Source organism: Gavialis gangeticus, unplaced genomic scaffold, assembly GCF_001723915.1.
Source record: "Gavialis gangeticus isolate Ggan-Ray unplaced genomic scaffold, GavGan_comp1, whole genome shotgun sequence".
Classification (NCBI taxonomy): Eukaryota; Metazoa; Chordata; order Crocodylia; family Gavialidae; genus Gavialis; species Gavialis gangeticus.
In genome coordinates, this window is record NW_017729022.1 from 101,979,904 (window position 1) to 101,999,022 (window position 19,119).

At 41.4% G+C, this 19,119-nt stretch overlaps 1 protein-coding gene across 1 annotated transcript in view; it reads right to left on the bottom strand.

Moving 5' to 3' along the window:
- Positions 1 to 19,119, bottom strand: part of EFCAB6 (EF-hand calcium binding domain 6) — a 271,537-nt gene that overhangs the window by 47,305 nt on the left and 205,113 nt on the right. Inside the window, 4 exon segments of the mRNA XM_019515844.1 lie at positions 4,839 to 5,034; positions 8,998 to 9,087; positions 14,739 to 15,095; positions 17,383 to 17,501. Coding sequence (XP_019371389.1) covers positions 4,839 to 5,034; positions 8,998 to 9,087; positions 14,739 to 15,095; positions 17,383 to 17,501 — 762 coding nt within the window.

Below are 19,119 nucleotides of genomic sequence, written 5' to 3' on the forward strand. Positions count from 1 at the left end.
TAGTGCACAGTAAACTGACTTGAGTGTAAATTTGATACCTGGATCATGCAGGTATCAAATTTACACCCAATTAGTTACTGCACAGTAATGCATGTTGCCCCGGGAACAGAGAGGGAAGAAATAACCATAGGTACTTACCGGCAACAAGGAGACACAGCACAGTAGGGGAGGAAAGAAGAGCCCGCATGGCTCGTCAGCCACCTCTTTATTCAATTAAGGCCGGCTGGTCATGCAAGTCCTGAGCGCCAGCCGGCGGGGATAAAAATGGTGGCTGATGCTGTGGAGGGGAGAGGAGGAGAGAGCAGGAAAGGAAGGGGGCTGCAGCTGCCTTTGGGAGGGAAGAGGACCTTCACTACGGGACCCGCAGAGCCTGACAAGCCAGGGGCGGACCCAAACAGCAAGGGGCAAAGCTCCCAGTTGGGAGCGCTAATGGAAAGGCAGGTGAACAGCAGGCACTCCAGACCCGAAAACAGAGCCAGAGGAGCAGCCGACTCTCGAATGGATTCCAGGTGGGAGTATTGGGACGACCAGGGCAAGAGGGGAGTCACGCCAAAGGGAAAGACCCCAGGGAAAGCCCCAAGGGGGGGTTACAATTGGGGTGGGTATCGCCACCAGTCCTGGCCGGGTCAACAAGAGAACGGGAGGGAATCCTGGAGGCGACGGGCCGTAAGAAGAATGCCCCAAGCCACAGTAAGGGGAGGAGTAGTAAGGGGACAGGGTGTAGCCACGTCAGTAGGTGGTCTATCACTTTAGTGTTTTGTTGATGATTTTCTGTTTTGTAGCTCCATGTGAAGGGGAGAAGTAGCGGGTATAGTGAGTATCCCTGAGGAATGGGGCCAAGAGACAGCCTTGGAGACTTTCTTTGTGTTTCCCCGAGAGAAGGGGTGGAGTCTGGGAAGGCAGAAGGAACGGGCCCACATGGGTGAACCTGACCGCCGGTGACAAGCATGCAGACGTCCAGCTGTGGGACATGATTCCACAAGAGGGGACGAGGCAGACGGAAAGACAACATACACAAGGGGGCATGAGGCTGCGGTGTAGGGGTGGCGGAGCCCCGTGAATTACTGCCGGGCGAACCATGGGCCACCGAGCAAACCCGAGGACCAATCCCGTCCACTGAAGAACAACAAGTCGTGGCAGACAAGAACAGGGGAGGCGATTCGAGAAGGAGACACCTGTTAGGTCAACGACACGAGCCCATAGGATGCTCTACATTTACCACCAGGGCAAAAGTCACTCGAGAACGGATATTCAAAGCCCGGCGGCCACACATGTACTGCCTTACTGCGCAGTAACACTTTGTGTGTGGACTGACTTGGGATTAACTTTAGTTCTAAGTCAGTCCACACTAGACCATGCAAAGCTTCAGTAACTTATTTGATTTGGAGGAGATTTGGCCCAATTCAGTGGCTGTATCGCTGAATCTGAATCAAATCAGAAGACGCATTAATCTCTTTGAATTGAATCAGAAGCCTCCCAATAAATTTAAGCTGGCATAAATGCACATGTAGACATGCTCTTTGAGAAGTACCTCTGTTCCCAGGTTTTCTTCTTCTGTTTAAAGGCATAGATCAGAGATGAGCACATGACCTCTGATTTTAGTATCTACGTTCTTGCTTTACCTGGTATAGTACCTGTCCCCTGTGTTTAGGGGGAGTTTTCCAAAGGCTTTTTAGTCCAGGGGAAATGGATTAATTTCAGTGCATCCTGGATTCCATTCCAACACAGGATATTTAAGAGAATGCAAAGAACTAGAGGTATGGCCAATTTCAGGCAACTTGAGTGTATCAAAAGAAGATATCAGGAGGCAATCAACTGGTGGGCATTCTCTATGTCACCCACTCAGTTAGTACTGCCAACCCAATTTAATTCTGTCACCTTATTTTAGTCTGTAATAGACATAAGATGCAAGATATAAAAGCAATTGATTTAAATGTCATACAAGTTTTGAAATTAAGATAGTTCCAGAGACAATTATGGCAAAGTCCTATATGTTTCCTCATGGCTTCATAGGTTGAGGAACATTTTTATGAACATTATTATAAATAATGGCTTCATTTTTTAATAACATTAACTATTGTATATACAGAAAACTTGACATTATTTGCTAAAGTAATTCTGCAATACACTTCATATTATAAATAGATCCCTTGAATATGTAACAGTATTCTTTTAATCTTGGCCTATATTTTTTTCACAATGATGGGATAGTCAAGGTTGGGGTAGGCAGTGTAACCCAGGCATGGTAAAGATGACTGGGAAATGAATACATGGCAGAGAGGTTCCAGCTATATAACTTTTCACTTGAAGACATTTTGTGTTTTGTCTGAAGCATAGATTTTTTTTGAAGAAAATGTGGTGATGGCTTTTGGTTTGTAATTTGAATTGTACTAAACTCCACTTTTAACTTCACCTTTTCCTGATTTTGAGACCAGGTTGTTTAGTACATCTCTTTAAGTAAGTGTGAAAGGCCTCAGAAAGGAGAGGGAGGCTATCATACTCTCCTACACAAGGGCATTTGACATGATTCTTCTTGGACAAAGTCTTGGTTTTTGAGGGTGGAAACAGACATTGCTGGACATTTCATTTGTGCTGCCATAAAAAAGTTTAGAGTGGTACAAATAGCAAGTTAACAGACATTATTACAGTGTTGCACCACATCAAAGGAAAATCAGAGGTGCAACAAAAGGTAGTGAGCTGCAGCGTGAGCTGCTCATACTTTCCAGCAACCCTGGGCACCCATGCCTCTTCATAAGTGTGGAAGCTGGGGTTCCCTGCTCACCCAGACCTATCTCCTGTGATTGCAGAAGTGATACTGGCTCAGTGAGGAAAAGCTCTTTCCCTCTCAGGCAGACCTGCCTCTCCCTCCTCCCCCCCTTGCTCCCCATCTCCCCACCCCCCAATCATGGGGGAGTGGGTTTGACTGAGCAGGGAAAGAAGGGATATCACATCACCCTCTTTACCACACCACCTGGGACAGAATGAGTGGTGATGTGTTTTGCCCAATGAAGTGGATTGGTTGTGCCATGACAAATTGCAGCACAGGTGATCCACATCATTAGGTGACATCTATTTCTAGCCTGTCCCAGCTAAAGGATAAGACAAATGCTGTTTCATATCAAAGGATGGACTCTTGTATCACATAACCTCCAAATTACCATCTCCATTGACAAAGCAGAGTCTGCTCCCCCAAAATTTTGCTAGGATCAAAAGCTGTTTTTTCCTGACAAGATAGAGTGGGATTCTAGTTCCTGTAATCAAAGTACAGTTTGCAACCAGTTCTGAGTTACACCACAAAAATGTAGGAGAAGTCTATTACCCACGCTGAGGGGGTGGGGGTATCTACACATTCATGGATGTGGTTTACATAATGTGCATTAAATCTAGTACCTCCATTGTCAGGTACTAGAAAAATGCATATTAGCCTATTTTAATGTGTGTTAGCTAAAGAGCACAGTTTTTTGTGATGCTTTAATGTGCATTAAAATAGGTTAATTCTCATTAAAGTGCACATATAGATGTGCCCGGGTGTGTAAGTGCTCCCATTATAAGAATAAAGTGATATCTGCATGTTTCTGTAGGGCAATTTGATTGCTATAATGGGGGTGCTTACACACTGAGAGACAGTAATAGAATCGTTCCTACTTTTTAGTCAGGTAACTCTGAGTTTGTTGCAAGATGTACTTTGGCTGTCCACTAAGTGAGAGAAAATTCAACACAAGTGGGCACAAGTAATATTTAATATAAATGCTATGCTGTGCTATTGAGTGTCCTATATCTATATATGGGGTTGGACTAGATGACCTCCTGAAGTCCCTTCCAACCCTATCTTTCTATAATTCTATAATGCATAGCACTGTTGAAAATACTTAACAGTGATTACTGCATGAGTGCTCCAGTGGCATGGTATAATTAGCTGCATCCAAGGTCTAAAACAAGTCATTCATAAACTAAATATAGGTTTGGGCAGATTAAAATGGAGACAACCTTCAAGAAAACAGAATCTTTTTTAACCCTCTGACATCACTTCTAAACATGTGAATGTCACTTCTCACAACCAAAGGGTCCATTCAGCTCACTTGGCCCTGTGATTCTGTTTATGGAAGGGGAATGCTTCCATCAAGGTCTCATTGATTGTTCTTTCCTATCTTCAAGGCTAAGACTAATCTTAACATGTTTCTATTGGGCACTTCTATTTCTCCTTTTGGTTTCAGGGTTTCAGAAGATTTGAGAATTATAGTAGTGACTACAAAATAATGCATGACACTTTTCTTCCAAAGACAGCTCCAAATGCTATTTAAAGACAGGCAATTATTATTCTCCCCATTTTCCAAATGGGGAAACCAAGGCACAAAGAAGGTAAGTGTATTTCCAAAACGTTCAAGAGATTCAAGAGCAGAGCTGATAATGGAACACTTCTTGATGTCCAGTCTAAAAGTCTATTCAGTAGATTAGACCCTGTCTCTGGGATGGCCCATGTAACTCCATGGTAAGATGAGCTGCCTTACCTCATGCTGGTACATCATAATGACCCACCACCCCATGATGTTGTCTCTATGTGTAATAAATTCCAGCTCAGGAAAGCTGTAAGATGTGAGTAGCAATTTGGAAGAGCCCAATTCATACAGGACTAATTAATTTTATAGGAGGGCTTTGAGATCCCATTTTTCCTTTTTTACTCCCCAGTCTTCCCTCTCCCAGAGCTCTAGGCTTATCATTATTGCTTCCTGTAACTACCAGGGGCTAATGCTACAGAACTAAGGGAGATTACCCAAGAACTAAGGGAAATTACCCAACTAGACATAAAAAATGTCATGTTCTGGCCACTTACAACTTACCTTGTATAACAAATTGTATGAAGATGTAACTATTTCTTTGATCTTAGTTAAGGTCTTTTCTAAGCTGAGCTCTGTGTAGTTTGCAGGTGGTGCAGCCTGCTTTTGTCTCTGCTGGTATTTAGATGCTCTGCTATCATCAATGGCTCTCAGGAAATCAACATAAGAGAGCTTGCTGTCATGAATGCTGATTCCTAAGCTAAGGAGAAAAACAGAATCAGATACCATATTTTTAAAAGATGTTTGCCATTATTAACACTACTAATTAATTATAAGGATATATTATTTGCTTTCTGACAGTGTCCAGGAGTCCCAGTCAGGGTCCAGGACTCCATTATATTAAATACTGTGCAAACAAGAACAAAAAGATGGTTTGCACTTTGCCCTCTACAAAAGTCTTTTCGTCCCAGAATCTAAAAATGCTTTTGAAGAATTACTTGAGCTTCATAATACCCTATGAAGCTTCATTATCATTGTGTTAAAGACAAGGCAACAGAGAGAAAGAAAGACTGTTATGTTGGTTTTCAAAGGTGCTGAGTACTTGTGTTTCCTATTGCTTTTGGCAGGACTTTCCCCTGCTGTGCACATCCAAAAATCAAGCCTAAGAAAATCACATAGGCAGCCACTCCCAGGGATGGAACTCAGGAGTTCTGACTCCTGGTCTTCTGTTTTAGCCACTGGACAAACTATCTACTGTTTGTCACATGGTAGGAAAGCAAATGAAGTCTTCATGTACTGGTAGGGCATTTGAGGTCCATCTGACATAGGGTCACCATGGCACCTTTTACAGCTTCCTGACTGCACCACTGGCAATAATCAAGCAGAAGATGGGATGTTTTAACCTAAGCCACTTCTGTAAGGTGTCAGAGGCAAGTGAAGGTACAGTGTAGTAGAGGTCAGCCTAACTCTGCCTCTGACATATACCCTTTTTCCCTCAGCTTGCCCATTTGTCTGAAAGTTGGAGTGCCTTGCACAGGAACTTCCTACTAGTCAATGGAGAAATCCTTCCACAGCAGATAATTCTGTGTTTGGCTGGCTAGGGCCAGATTGTACTGGAGAACCTGGCCTGAACTTCCTGAAGTCTGCTCTCACATTTTTTAGTAGTATCTGGCACATCACAGGCATTGAAGAGAACTGCACATTGTCACAAAGGAAATTCAGTGGGTTACACACATGCTTATGCTTATGCTCCAGGTATAAACAGCAAATACATTTTTGCATCAAAAAGCAGTAGGGGGAAAGCATTCTTGCCTTGGGGTTTTGAGATGTTTTGCAGAGGACTTCATTACAAAACTGCATTCTTCCTATTACTTCAAGGATGTTTCACCATAAAAAGACTAGAATTAAGACAAGACTTACATTTGTAGATAGACTGTGTTATTTAGAATGAAACAGAGAAGATTTAGAAGGGGATAACTTAATTATTTAAAGAGCCTTTTTCCAGTGCTTCATGATAAAAAGCCATTAAATGAAACAATGTTTATTAGATTTACAACAAAGAAAAAGGAATAGTTCTGACTCGAAGGGTACAAGAATGTCTAATTTAATACAGAGGTCCAGGTAAGGGTCAGCTTGTGGAGTTCAGAACCACAAAGAAGTCACAATATAAAAGAGCAAATTTTTCTGTCACTTACCCCAGTACACGTCCAGTACAGTCTGTTCATAGAATTTGCTACTCTAGGAAATTAGTCAAAGTGGAAATCCATTGGCTTCCACTGGAGTCAGATTTACCCTGGGATAAATGAGGGTGGGATCTCACCCAAAGACTGTCTAAAGACAATTCTATGAGCAGTGAGTACATTTGTTGTGCTGCGATAAATCATGCTGTGATAAATCACTGAGCACTGCTACAGGTATTGTGGGGAAAGCAGGCCATGAAGCATCAAGGACTTACTAGTAGATGGCCCCATAGTCTGATATTCCCTGTGTAAAAGAGTAAATTACTGTAATGTAGCCTTGTCATCTGTTTTCATTGCAAATCACTGAGGACCGCTGCCTAAGTCACCAATCACCAGAGTATCCAGTTATAAGAATGTCTAATTAATACAGAGAGCCCGTTAAACAAAAAAGAAGCATTACGAAAACAAGCTGGAAAATAAATTACCCACAGACCCAATATCTGCTACTAAGAAAATACATTCAAGAGCCCTGATTTTGCATCTTGCAGCTGCACATCACTCCCACATATTGCTAGTGTCAAGCTGGCTATTGGAGGCACTGTGGAAATGGAAATAATCAACACCATTTCAGCAAAGAAATAAATTGCCAAGTTGGCATTAAAATTTTAGTAATAAAACCAAATACATATGCTAATCTACTCTGTATTATTTAGAGAAGTCTGTTTTGGATCTAGAAAGGAATAATCTGCACAAAATTACAACGAATGGAGGTGTTTATCATCAAGAGGTCTTTGAGAAAGAAACAAGCAGCAGATTCTTATTAGGGTGTCAATTCATAAAAAGTTGATCACTCAATTGCAGATGAACTGTGAAAAGAGTTTGTTATTTTTTTTAAAGTCTGGCCTGATGGTATATTGAGAACAAAACCCAATGACATTGAGGAATGTGTCTTGTTGGGTTTCCATAAGACAAAAAACTGGATATATTCACTAGTAAGTTCTTCATGCCTCTTACACCTTAAAAGAAGAGATTCCATTTCTTGATGTGTGTTGATGACATCCATATGCAAAACAGAATGTATATCTTGACATATTGGTAGAATTAAAAGAATTCTAGCAATTTTAATGTGACATAATCCTGTTATTATATTTTTGCAAGCCCTTTATTCAGTCTTGCTTTATTAAGTGAAAAAATACAAGATTAAAAAAGCATTGAAAAACTCACCATGTTAAGAAAGAAGCTATTCTCACCCCACTTATTCTCAGAACCAATACCTAGGTTGTGATGGCCAGAACCAAAAGGGTTAATGAGCAAGTTATAGCAAAAAAGAAATCTGCTTTTTGAGAGTATCTGATAAAGGCACATGATAAATATTGGCTAAAATAGAGCTTATGAAACTGCTTCCTGCAGACGCTTCTGACTTGTCTGGAGTATAACCGGTAATGTTATATATAACTGTTTGTATCAATCTTGAGACTGGATAAGTTTTAAAAAGCAGAACTAAAAAAATGAAACTGAAGACTTAGCTGATTTAATAAATTTTTGATTAAAGGTCAGTAAGATTAACAAACCTAACCACAAGGTATAATTAACACATCTTAAAAAAAAATTAAGTAGGATGGACTTGGGCAGGAAAATGCTGATTTCAAACCCCAAAGTGATGTGGTATGATTTACTTATTGGGTAAACCCAAGCTTGGGCAGTAATCTATTATAATGATTTCTAACACCTTTTAACCCCAGAGGGTAACAGCTATAGAGTAAGATTGTGAGTGGCTCTAAAGCCAACAGATTAGCATAGAACAGGATATAAAAGAACACGCACGTTAAGTGACCAGCAGGTAGGATGGAACAGAACAGTCATTGCTGTCCCATGCCCCTGGATCCCTTACTCCCAGTGTGAGCGAGGACCAAATCCTGACTGAGGGACCTTCCCTGGTATTTCCTCTGACAGCATGGGATGTCTGATTTCACTGAATCAACTTGAAGTCAGGGATGCCTGACTTCACTGAATCAACTTGACGTGTACCTGACACTGAGGGACTATCAATTAGTTGCTAACCAAGTGGGAACTCTTTGTTGATTTGTCTGTCTGTTTTTATTATCACTGCCAATTTTTAACTGTTTATTAGCTTAACCTTTTTACTAACAGTTATACGTGGAAACTATATTTTTTGCTGTTATAAGTAAAATTCATTTTTACTGTTATAAGTGAAACTTGTCATTGCTTCACTCCCATCTCCACCTCCTTGATCCCGAACCACACAGCTCAGTGGCTGATACAGTTGCAGCACTCAGTCAGCCTGCAACTAAATTGATACACTCACAGTGCCCAGCTGGCCTGTGACACTAGGTCTAGCAAAATACGTAAACACAGGTAATCTTAAGCAGGCAGGTACTTGACTCTGTCAGGACATGTTAAATGAAAGACATGCTTAAGTATGCTGCTGAACTGGGGCCAAAGAGGATGAATGAAAACTGCATAGAAGGCAGTGGAACTAATCTTTATTGAGAGAATAGTTTAATTCCTGCAGTATCCTGCACAGGTTATCTATTGTTATGTATCCATCTCTATTTTTATCCATCTTGTAAAAGGCCTTGTTGAAGTTTTGGAAGTAATCCCTAAATTTGTCCCTGAAAGGAAGTAGATGTTTATTTTAGCTCTTGGGCTAAACATTAAAAACAGGATACAAACAAATATACAGAAAGAGACATAACAAGAATTCCTGTTTGCTTGTATTTAAGTCCATCTTTTTTGTGCAAAGAATGATGTATTAATTATTTGGAGGCTGAATTTTCCCAGGCAGTTTTCAAATTTGCACAAGTCATTTCATAAATGAATCTCCCACCTATATGGGAACAAATGAAAATCTATTACTTAATGTGTGGTTGTCTACTAGGGGTGTGCGAAGCGAGCTGTTTTCGATTCATATTTGGATTCAGCCCAATTTGGGGGACAATGATTCGATTCACTGATTTGGATGAATCTGAAGATTTGATTCTGATTTGGAGAATCAGTGATTTGGCCATAGACACAGCTTTATATGATTTTTAAACATATCTCAAGATACCAGGTGCAGCTTATGAATGCTGAGGTGGTGGGGCGGATGGAGCATCCTACAGGAGCAAGGGGGGGCCCCTCTGCATGCTTGGTGGCAGACCTGGAAGTGGACCGGAAGTGCTTCTGGTCCACTTCTGGGTCCACTGCTGAGCGCGCTGGAAACCTCCCAGCGCTCCTGTGGGACGCTCCATCTGCCCCACTATCTCAGTGTTCACGAGCCACCTCATTCCTTGAAGTATGTAGAAAAAACATAAAGCCGTGTCTGTGTCTGAATCATTGACTGTCTCCGAATCTCTCTGAATCAAATCGGAGGCTTCCAATTTGATTCAGAGAGATTAATGGATCTCCTGATTCAATTCGGATTCAGAGATTTGGCCACTGAATCAGGCCAGATCTCCGCCAAATTGAATCAGTGACCCAAGTTTCGCACAGCCCTATTGTCTACTTGCTTTGCCTATTCAAAATTACAGAGACAATATCTAAAGCTCTGTAAAAGATGCAGAATACAGTTGATCTGATGATAGACACTGGTAACTCACTTCCTACAGTTTTGACAGTTTTACTGCTTTAAGCAGAATTCTTATAACAGAGCAAAAAATTACGGTACTCTAAAGAAGTGACCCAAACCCAGTTGAAGTCCAGGAAAGCCTCCCACTGATTTCATTGAGCTTTGGTGAGCCCATTAGAACTAAGCTTGAGGACTCCAAGTATTACTCCTATCTCCCCCTCTATTCCTAATTTATCATCATCTGGTTCATAAGTTGGACCAGAAACTGGAAGATGCTGCTCTACAACCAATCACTGTAGCTCTTCAACTGGCTCAGAGAATCATTAAAGATAAATGCAAGGTTTTTAAAGGAACTGAGAACTGTGACAGGATGTAGTAGAGTATGGAACATGGATAAGACACATATTGCCAGACCAATTTGCTCCCACATGAGGGCACTGATGGATGGCACAAAGAGCCTTTTCCTTCATTTCTGTCCATATAAAGGGCCAACCACAGTATAGTTTATCTGCTGAGGTGAACACAGGGATTACTCTCTATCTGCATTTCCACAGCCACAGAGTACTCAAAATGGAAGAGGTGAGGCCATAGTGTACTCCTCCTTTCTGGCTCACAAAACAAGGCTGGTACAGGGAGACAGCCTGTTTATCCCAAGAGTTCTGTACCCATGAGGGCAACAACACATGGAGCAGTAGCACAGTAGGTGGGGGAGCAGTAACAGGGGCTGCTATGTTTGTACCCCCTCTAAACTCATGAATGTGACTGGTGACTCATGAATGGTGCCCCAGTTGCCTTCTCTTCGTTACACTACTGACATCAACACAGAGCTTAATGAAAATACTCCCCAATCAGGCAACACAGCACCATACTGCCTAAAATAGAAGTGCTTTAAAGCTACTATATAGCCCTGACAGCAGCTAGATTTTGGAATCCTTTACAGGTGTATGTTAATTTTAATCTTATGCTGCTATACGATAGTTCTTCATCATCATTTATTATCTTCCACTTAAACCTTCAAATTGAAAGTAAAGGAAGATGTAAAATCAAAACAGTTTTTGAGATTCATATTTTTAGAAAATTAAGGCATTCAGCGTTTCTTGGACTGAGTAGTGGTTTCCAAGTGGTAATTATTCCACTTGCAGCAGTAAATATGTGTACTGAGTAAATGAGGCTTTAAACTATGGATCAAGATATGCTGCCAAAAATTAATCTTTTGCTGCAAATGTTTTGTTATTTCTCTTGAAGAGCCAGAGAGCCACTGTTCAATGTCTGTTTCTAATTTGGGTTATTTGTTTCTGCAAGTTAAAACCAAAAAAATTATACATCCAGCCTTATCTTTTGAATTTTAAGAAGTTCAGAGTCCTTGACAGTTTTCCTGTGTATACTCACAGGGCACTGAAACAGCTATAAAGCATATAGGGTAAAATTCATAGTACTTGCACACAACAGAGTAAATGGGCTGAGCTACCCTGTGCTAAACTTGGACAGATGGGAGGAATACATTTCCAAACCCACAGGTGAAAGAGGGACCATGATCTATGGATACCATTACTGGGATTTCGTAGCCCTAGATGCATTCAATCCTGTAGCCTCTGGCTCTGATTCCCCCATTTCTCTGTCTCCTCAGGCTACATGGTGAATGTGCATGGTGCCCTGTTCTGCTGTTCTGGGCCTTTACTTCACAGCTGCCTCCTATCCTCATGAAATGGAACATTAGTGTTCCTTCTGGATCATTGTCTTTCAGTTCAGTACAGCTGGATTTCATTATTAGAGCAATGACTCCAACCTCTGGCTCAAGAGCCACTTGCAGTTTTGCAAAGCTCTGCCTGAAATATGCGGTCCAGAGGTCTGAATTCAACTCCTCTTGCACCGTTTTCTTTGAGAAGTGAAAACTGGATATGAACAACTAAGGGGTGTGCAAAGCAAACAGTCAACAGCTGGGAGCACAAGGTCCCACCCAGTAGACAGGAAGTGGGCATAGTGGGTGAAAGAGAGAAAAGAAAATTATTTTTTGCTCCATGAGTTATTAAGCTCTGGAATCCATTTCCACAGGTTGCTGAGGCCAAGAGCTTGACAGATCCAAAAGCAATGGCTATTATGTGGTTATCAGGAATAAAAAGAGTTCTGATTGATTACAACAAACCTTCTGGGAGGCATATTAAATGTCACCCTTCAGAGTTAAGTACTGGAGATCAAGATGAAACCTCTTGAGGTGGGGACAAGGGGGTAGATTATCCCATATCTGAGTACTATGGGGTTCTTCCTCTATCCTCTTTAGTTTCCTTTGCTACTGAGCTCTGCTAGAAACAGGATTCTGGACTTGATGGACTTCGAGTCTGATCCAGGATGGTAATATCTGCATTCCTGTCGGAAGGTGACAAAGCCATCACAGTGCACTGGATGTTTCTGCTACAATACTATGTTAAACCATTCAGAATGATCCAAACATCAGCAAACACTTCAGACTATTGCAGCACAATTATTTGTGCCTTACTGTGAGTTCATACAGTTATGAGGTGGCTGTCCAGCTGTTCCAGATTTGACTATTCACACTTTTGACTCAAACTCTCCAATTTGCAGAGTAAGCCATTTCATGAGTAGTAGTATTATCTATTATTTGTACTGAAGTAGCACACAGAGTCCAGGGCTATTTTGCACTTGGCATTGTACAAACATGCAACAAAGGAAAGGTTCCTACCAAAAGACTTATCAGGGTGTAAACACATGACACATTTACTACAGAGTAAATTGTCTTTACCCTGCAGTAGAAATGGAACAGATCCACGATGCCTTACATCACAACAAGTCTCTTTTTTGTAGGATTCAATTACCTCTTGAAAAATACTGGTGTAACTTTAGCCCAAGGCTAAAGATGAAGTTAATGTTACAGATCTGCTCCCTTACTCAAGTTTACCCTGGGGTATCTGTTTACCCAATGCAAACAGACTCTCCTACCACCTCGCAAGCTAATATAACAGTCAGCCCCACTTGGAGATATAGCTTGGGGTAGCTGGCTATATCCACTCCTTTCTATTGAGTAGATTTACTAAGAAGAAAAAAAAATCCATGGTAGATAACTCCCTAGTAACCAAGTTGTACCTATGCCTCCAGTCTGAGCCTGAGAGAGACTGAGTACAAGACAGATGCAGCTGGCTGAATCCTTGCCTAGTAAAAATCAATAGTGCGATAAGCAGCATTTGCAGTACTCCAGCTGCTAAACCACCCCATGACATAGGATGTAGTCTTTTCATATGTAAAACTTCCACTGACACCACTGGGATTTTCATGCATGGAATGAATGCAAAATCTACAAGAAGAGAGCTATAAGGCAGGAAGGCAGGCAGGCACTCTGCAGTACAGAACAGAAGCCAGTTTTGCCTTTAATTTTTAAACACTTGAGTAGGACAGATTAAACTAATATCATAAATAAAAACAGCAGGTAAAAATAACTCAGCTTGCATGTTTCTTTGTTACTTTCTGAGCCTTTCACTTTCCCCTTTGGCTGGAAGACATCTTGGCCATTCTTGATCTATGTTATTGCTGGTGCATCACTTTTTATTGATGATGTGAGCAAGAATTATTATTATTAATGCTTTTCTAGACTCCACAACAAGCTAGGTATTTTCCAACATAAGAAAAGGATGGTCTCTTTTCATATGGATGTATACTAGAAAACCACAACCCACTGCACAATAGGTGGAGGGTAAGGGGAACAACAAATAGACCAGACAGGCAGAGCATAACAACAGGTCAGAACCTGAAGATATGAAATTTTAGTGACACAGTAGCATGGCACAAGGCTCTCCTGCTACCCATTCTATTAAAGGTGATAGAATCCTATCAGGGGCTATGGCTAATTATTGTTGATTCATGAGGGAAAGCACAGATCATTAGGCTCCTCTTTGACTAAAAGGAAGGTGGGAGTGAACAGTCACACTGAAGAAGAGAGACCAAAGAAGAAGTCAAACCAGAGAACAGAGGAGAGGCAAGTGGGATATGCATGAAGCATTATCTTGGTATTGTCTTTCGGTTTGTCATGTAGGCCTCCCAGGAGGGGTGACCTCAGAGGGTATAGATGTCATTTGCAGCTGAGTGGACCCTCTGCTAGCTTAAAGGCAAGATGTTTTTCTTTTACCTATCCCTTGTATGGAGGTTTTATGTTGCAGCAGTGAAAATGTAGGCATAATTTCATTTTAATTAATTGCTGAAGGATTTCCAGAACCACAATAACTTTCATACAATGGCCATAGTAGGAGGAAATGGTGTGTGATTAATGTCTTCATAATGCAGGAATTCCAGCTGCCTGCTAAATCCTGCTAGTCAGAAACAGCTGAGTGTAAGTTAAAGCAACCCATGGGCTACCCTAATTTCTTCTAGGAAAGGCCTGGAAATGAGCAGGCAAAGTATCAGAGAACCCAAGTGGTGGAAAAGCTGCAGTATGTGCTGAACAGCTCTGACTGGGATCATAAATGATTGGGATCATACAGTCTACAGAACAAATAATACACAGTCATGCAGAATATTTTAAAATTGCCTTACACAATTCAGAGCCAAGTTAATCCCCAGTGACATCAGTGGAGTCACATGACATGGAAGTTTGTCCCAGTATCTTGCAGGATTCATCTTCAGTAATGCAACAAAAATGCATATATATTTCTGACACTGCCATTTTTCCATAGATGTCCTCAGCATAGCCTTAGTCTCTAGATAACTCACTTGATCTGCTTTTTAATTGCACTGATGGTAAGGGCTTGAGTTTGCTGTTTCTGCTGTTCTTCCATCTTTGAATGCTTCTTCTGTTGATTACTGAGGTGTGCCTTGAAGGTTTCACAGTTGTCTTCTGCTATCTGGCTACTTAGCCCAGTGTCAGCAGGTGTGAACTCTGCCCCCATCTTCTGTAAAAATTCTTGGCAAGTAAGGTAGCCTTCTGAATGTGTCATACCTTTAAGAGAAATATTCTTTTCAAATGAAATATTCAGATATTCATCACAGGAAGACATTACAGTTAATGTTTGAATTGTAGCGAAGTGACTTAGCAGCTTCAGTTTCATTGACTTTCCTTCCTTATAGATGCTAAGAGTGAGAGTGGGACTTTAGTGCTTACCAAACACAAGACTTATATTCCTTTCATATCCAGGAACCATCCTGGCTAAAACAAGCAACATATCCACACAGGTGCTTTTGAAAGCTTTTACTTGAGGGCCCATTATGGGCAGACCCAGGATCGGGGCAAGGAGGACCCTGACACCTTCTGCTCAAGCTCCACATGTGGGATGAGCATTCTGAGTGCAACAGCTGATTCATGACAGCTCTGGTTGGAGCCCTGATTTCACATGGTTCTGGTGCCCAGGTGGTGATGAGCACCGCCACCGTTTGACCTCCCTTCCTTCCCCCCTCACTCTCTCTGAATTCAGCAACAGGAAAAAAAGAGGAGATGAGCAGCAGCACTAATTCTGTGGACTCCAGAGCTACATGAAACCAGGAGCTGTGGTCAGAGTCTGTGCCCATCACCTGGAGAGCTCAGAGACCTTGAAGCACATGCAAAGTTCTGCTGACATGCCAGGGAGCTCAGAGAGCTCACTGTGCATGTATCACACAGCAAATGGAGTGTGACTGTTGTTGCACACTCTGGTCCACCCCACACCCCCACTACTCCTGCCTGCCCCCACCCCAATTATGCCTGGATCAATCTGTCAGAAGTTTTCTCTTAACTTTTTCTCTAGGTATGAGACCAGGAATTTGGCTTTTGATTTCAATAGGAGTGGCAGCACATCCAAAAATCAGACTTTAAATGTTTTAAGCTAGGATATCAAGTTAGAAAGCTCAAAATTAGAGCCACTCCTGAAAATCTGGGGATAACTGCTTGTGCCAGTGCTTTCTTGGATACAGACCTTGCTAGAGAGATGTCCCCTGCAAGCTCTCCTCACCCTAATGTAACCTTGTAGGGAAAGGTTTAATTTGCCCTTATCTGTCACCTCAGTTCCTTTATTCTGCTTACATACGCCTAATACGAATAAAAGCAGTGGTGTAACTAGCAAGTTTTGTGCTCTGGGCAGAACCCTACTAGAGAATGGGAGTGAGGGTGCTGAACACTGAAGAGACCAGGGGTCTCTTACCTGCCCAGGAACTAAAAGTCCCCAGATGCTGCTGCAGCAACATAGTCTGCTTGCCCCTTTGTTACTTGATACAGCAGTAGCACAATGTCCCCACACTTGGTAACTGCTGCTGCTGCCATGGGCAGACTCAGCAGAGGGCTATTCTGGCACTCCCTCTAAGTGGGTTCCTCATTCGCCCACCCTTGTTACACTATTGAATAAGGGATTTCATGTGCCCTATGAAAGATGGCTGCTGAGAATGAAATTGCATTGCAGATTACTGACTGGAAAGGACTTGCTCCTGAGTGCGACATGGCGTCTATGAGGAATAAGAATGGAAAATAAAATGTTAGAGATTGATCAGTGCTAGGAAATAAATGTTATAGGTAATGCAGCTTGAAACCAAGACACTATACACATGAACCTTACACTGCACAGAACCTAGTATTTTTTTAAAAGACTAAAAAATAAAGGTTGACTTTATTTAACGGCACATGTAGCTGACCTTCTTTGCCCATTTCAGACTCAATTTATAGCAAAACTACTCTCAGCTTTGATGTAGAGCTAGTATTTTTTTTCCTTTCACAGCAAATTACTTGTCTGTAAAAACATTTCCCAGTATTACTTGCAATTTTTACTCAGCATGGAACTACATTACTTTCCTTCAGTATGTATTTGGTATGTATCATATTTCTTTCCACCAAATCATTTTTCGTGAGGCTGAAAATGGTGTAAGTAAATTTAGTGCTCATGAAAAGGAGTGGCTCATAGGACTGATTCCTGTCAGACTTGTACAGCAGACAGCTCTGGGCTAGCTTCTTTCAAAGACCTCTGCCCACATATGTCCATCATGAGAAATAACATGCTATTCTTGTTCTGAGTCTCTTTGCAACTCTTTGTATATGTGTGTACAAATAAGGCCCTACATGACAACCAGATTAATTTCACTGGTGACCTAAGATACTATCAGAATTGGAAACTACATTAAAGAGAGCAGTACAATTAAAATAAATACAAGTTTGTCACTGGCTTCAGAGAAAACTTATTAAGGATTTAATGATGAACTTGTTGTAATGATGAATTTATTGTGAAAAAATGCAGTAATTCAGAGCACAATATAAAGGGGAGTTGCTACTGACATAACAGAATAGCCTCGCTTTATAAAGCAAGTGCTTGTAATTCACTGAACTACCAGAGACTCTAGAATTAGGATTAATATATCGGTGATGCTAGTGCCGAAGAGTGAATGCTGACAGCCATCTTACCTTGTCCAAAGCTTCTCAAATTCTGTTGAGGTGATTGGAATGGCAAATCTGTACAAGACATTTCTTAAATCCTTTGGCTTCACAATGCCACTTCCTTCTCTGTCAAATTCATGGAAGTTCTAGAAAATAAGAAAATTTCAATAACAAGAGCCAGCAAATTTTACAAAATCTTTAATCTCTGTCTAAGCATAAGTAATTAGAAGCATTAGGAAAAAATGAGAAGCCGTACATGGCTGAACTACATTTTTAATGTTTTTGTTTGAGGTTTTGGGCCTGATTTTTCAGCCTTCACTGTGTATGTGTAACTTTATATATGTCTGTTGGTGGACTTACACAGGAGTGTGTATGCATGTGTGAGTGCTGGTAAAAAAAGTTTGTGTGTGTGTGAGTGCTGGCAAGCAACATGTACCATATGTTCTTGCATATAACACGCTCCAAAATATAACACACTCCCTGTTCTGGAAAGCTGGAAAAAAGAAGAAAAAAATATTTTTTCCTTGAAAATACCAGTAAGTAATTTAATACAGCAAATTATAAAATGTAAAAACCTTTATACAGAACAAGGTATAAAATGGAAAAAACTACACGTGGACTTTGCATGTACCTCACATCTTTCATTGCAATATTGTGGCATGTCTCTACAACAGAGGTTAGCCTACTGTAGCCAGCAGTGAAACATAGGCTGCAGGGTGGTGAGGAATCCTGTCACTGCTTCAATAACCTTCTAGCTGCTGCTACTCAGCCACAGCCAGCAACATGCTCTGCCTGACAGCAGCAGGAGCAATTCTTTTAAATAAAAGTGCAGGGTTGGGATTTGGGGCAAATGAGAGGTGAAACAACCTCTTTTGGTGCCCTGAGCAGAGCACAAAAAAGGAAGGCAAGGGGAACATAGTATCATGTGACCACTGGAGGGGATGGGGTGTACAGTCTTACCTGCTTCAGTCAGGGCTCCTGTTCTCTGACTCGGACTGCTGAGAACAAGTGGCAGCCAGCCAGGGACAGACAGCCTACTCTCTGACTTGGGGCTGCTTTGAATTATGTGCAACTCTGCCTGGGGACAGATTCCCTGTAGTAGCCCTATGGTGCAGGCTCCCCAGGGGATGCCCAGGATTGATGCCCTGCTCTCCTTTCCGTGCCTTCGCTGGAACCTAAATGGCATAATCGTATTTCCTTGCATATAGTGTGTATGCAGATTTTGAGCTGCTTGCTTTGGGGAAAACAAGTGTGGGTTATATGCAAGAACACACAGGTATATGGCATTTGTGCATAGGGGATCTGAGTGATAAAAAGTGTGCAGTCAAGAGGGGACATGCACAAATTATGGTACTTGTAAATGGAAGCTACAAACTGAAAAACTACTTTTAGATACTTTATTCAGCAGATGTTGACCCCGTCCTAATATGAAGAAAGCTATCCAATGTATGATTTCATTTACAGGATAAACTGTTCACTATCCCCATCAAATTTTTTCTTCACCAGTTTTCTTCCTATGTTGTCCTCCAGTGCCCTCATAGTTTGCAGTGTTTTACTAGTTAAGGGAGATACAATTTAAAAATACTTCATTCATATTAGGATTATTTATCAAATTATTTTCATATTAATTATTTGCATACTGGTGTGGCCTAGACAGCCAAACAAAGTGCCATGCACAAGGGCAGTACTTGGCATGTGTATAGGCAAATCCTAACAAAATGCATCCCTGATTGGAGCCTTGATGTTTTGTTGCAGTGCAATACA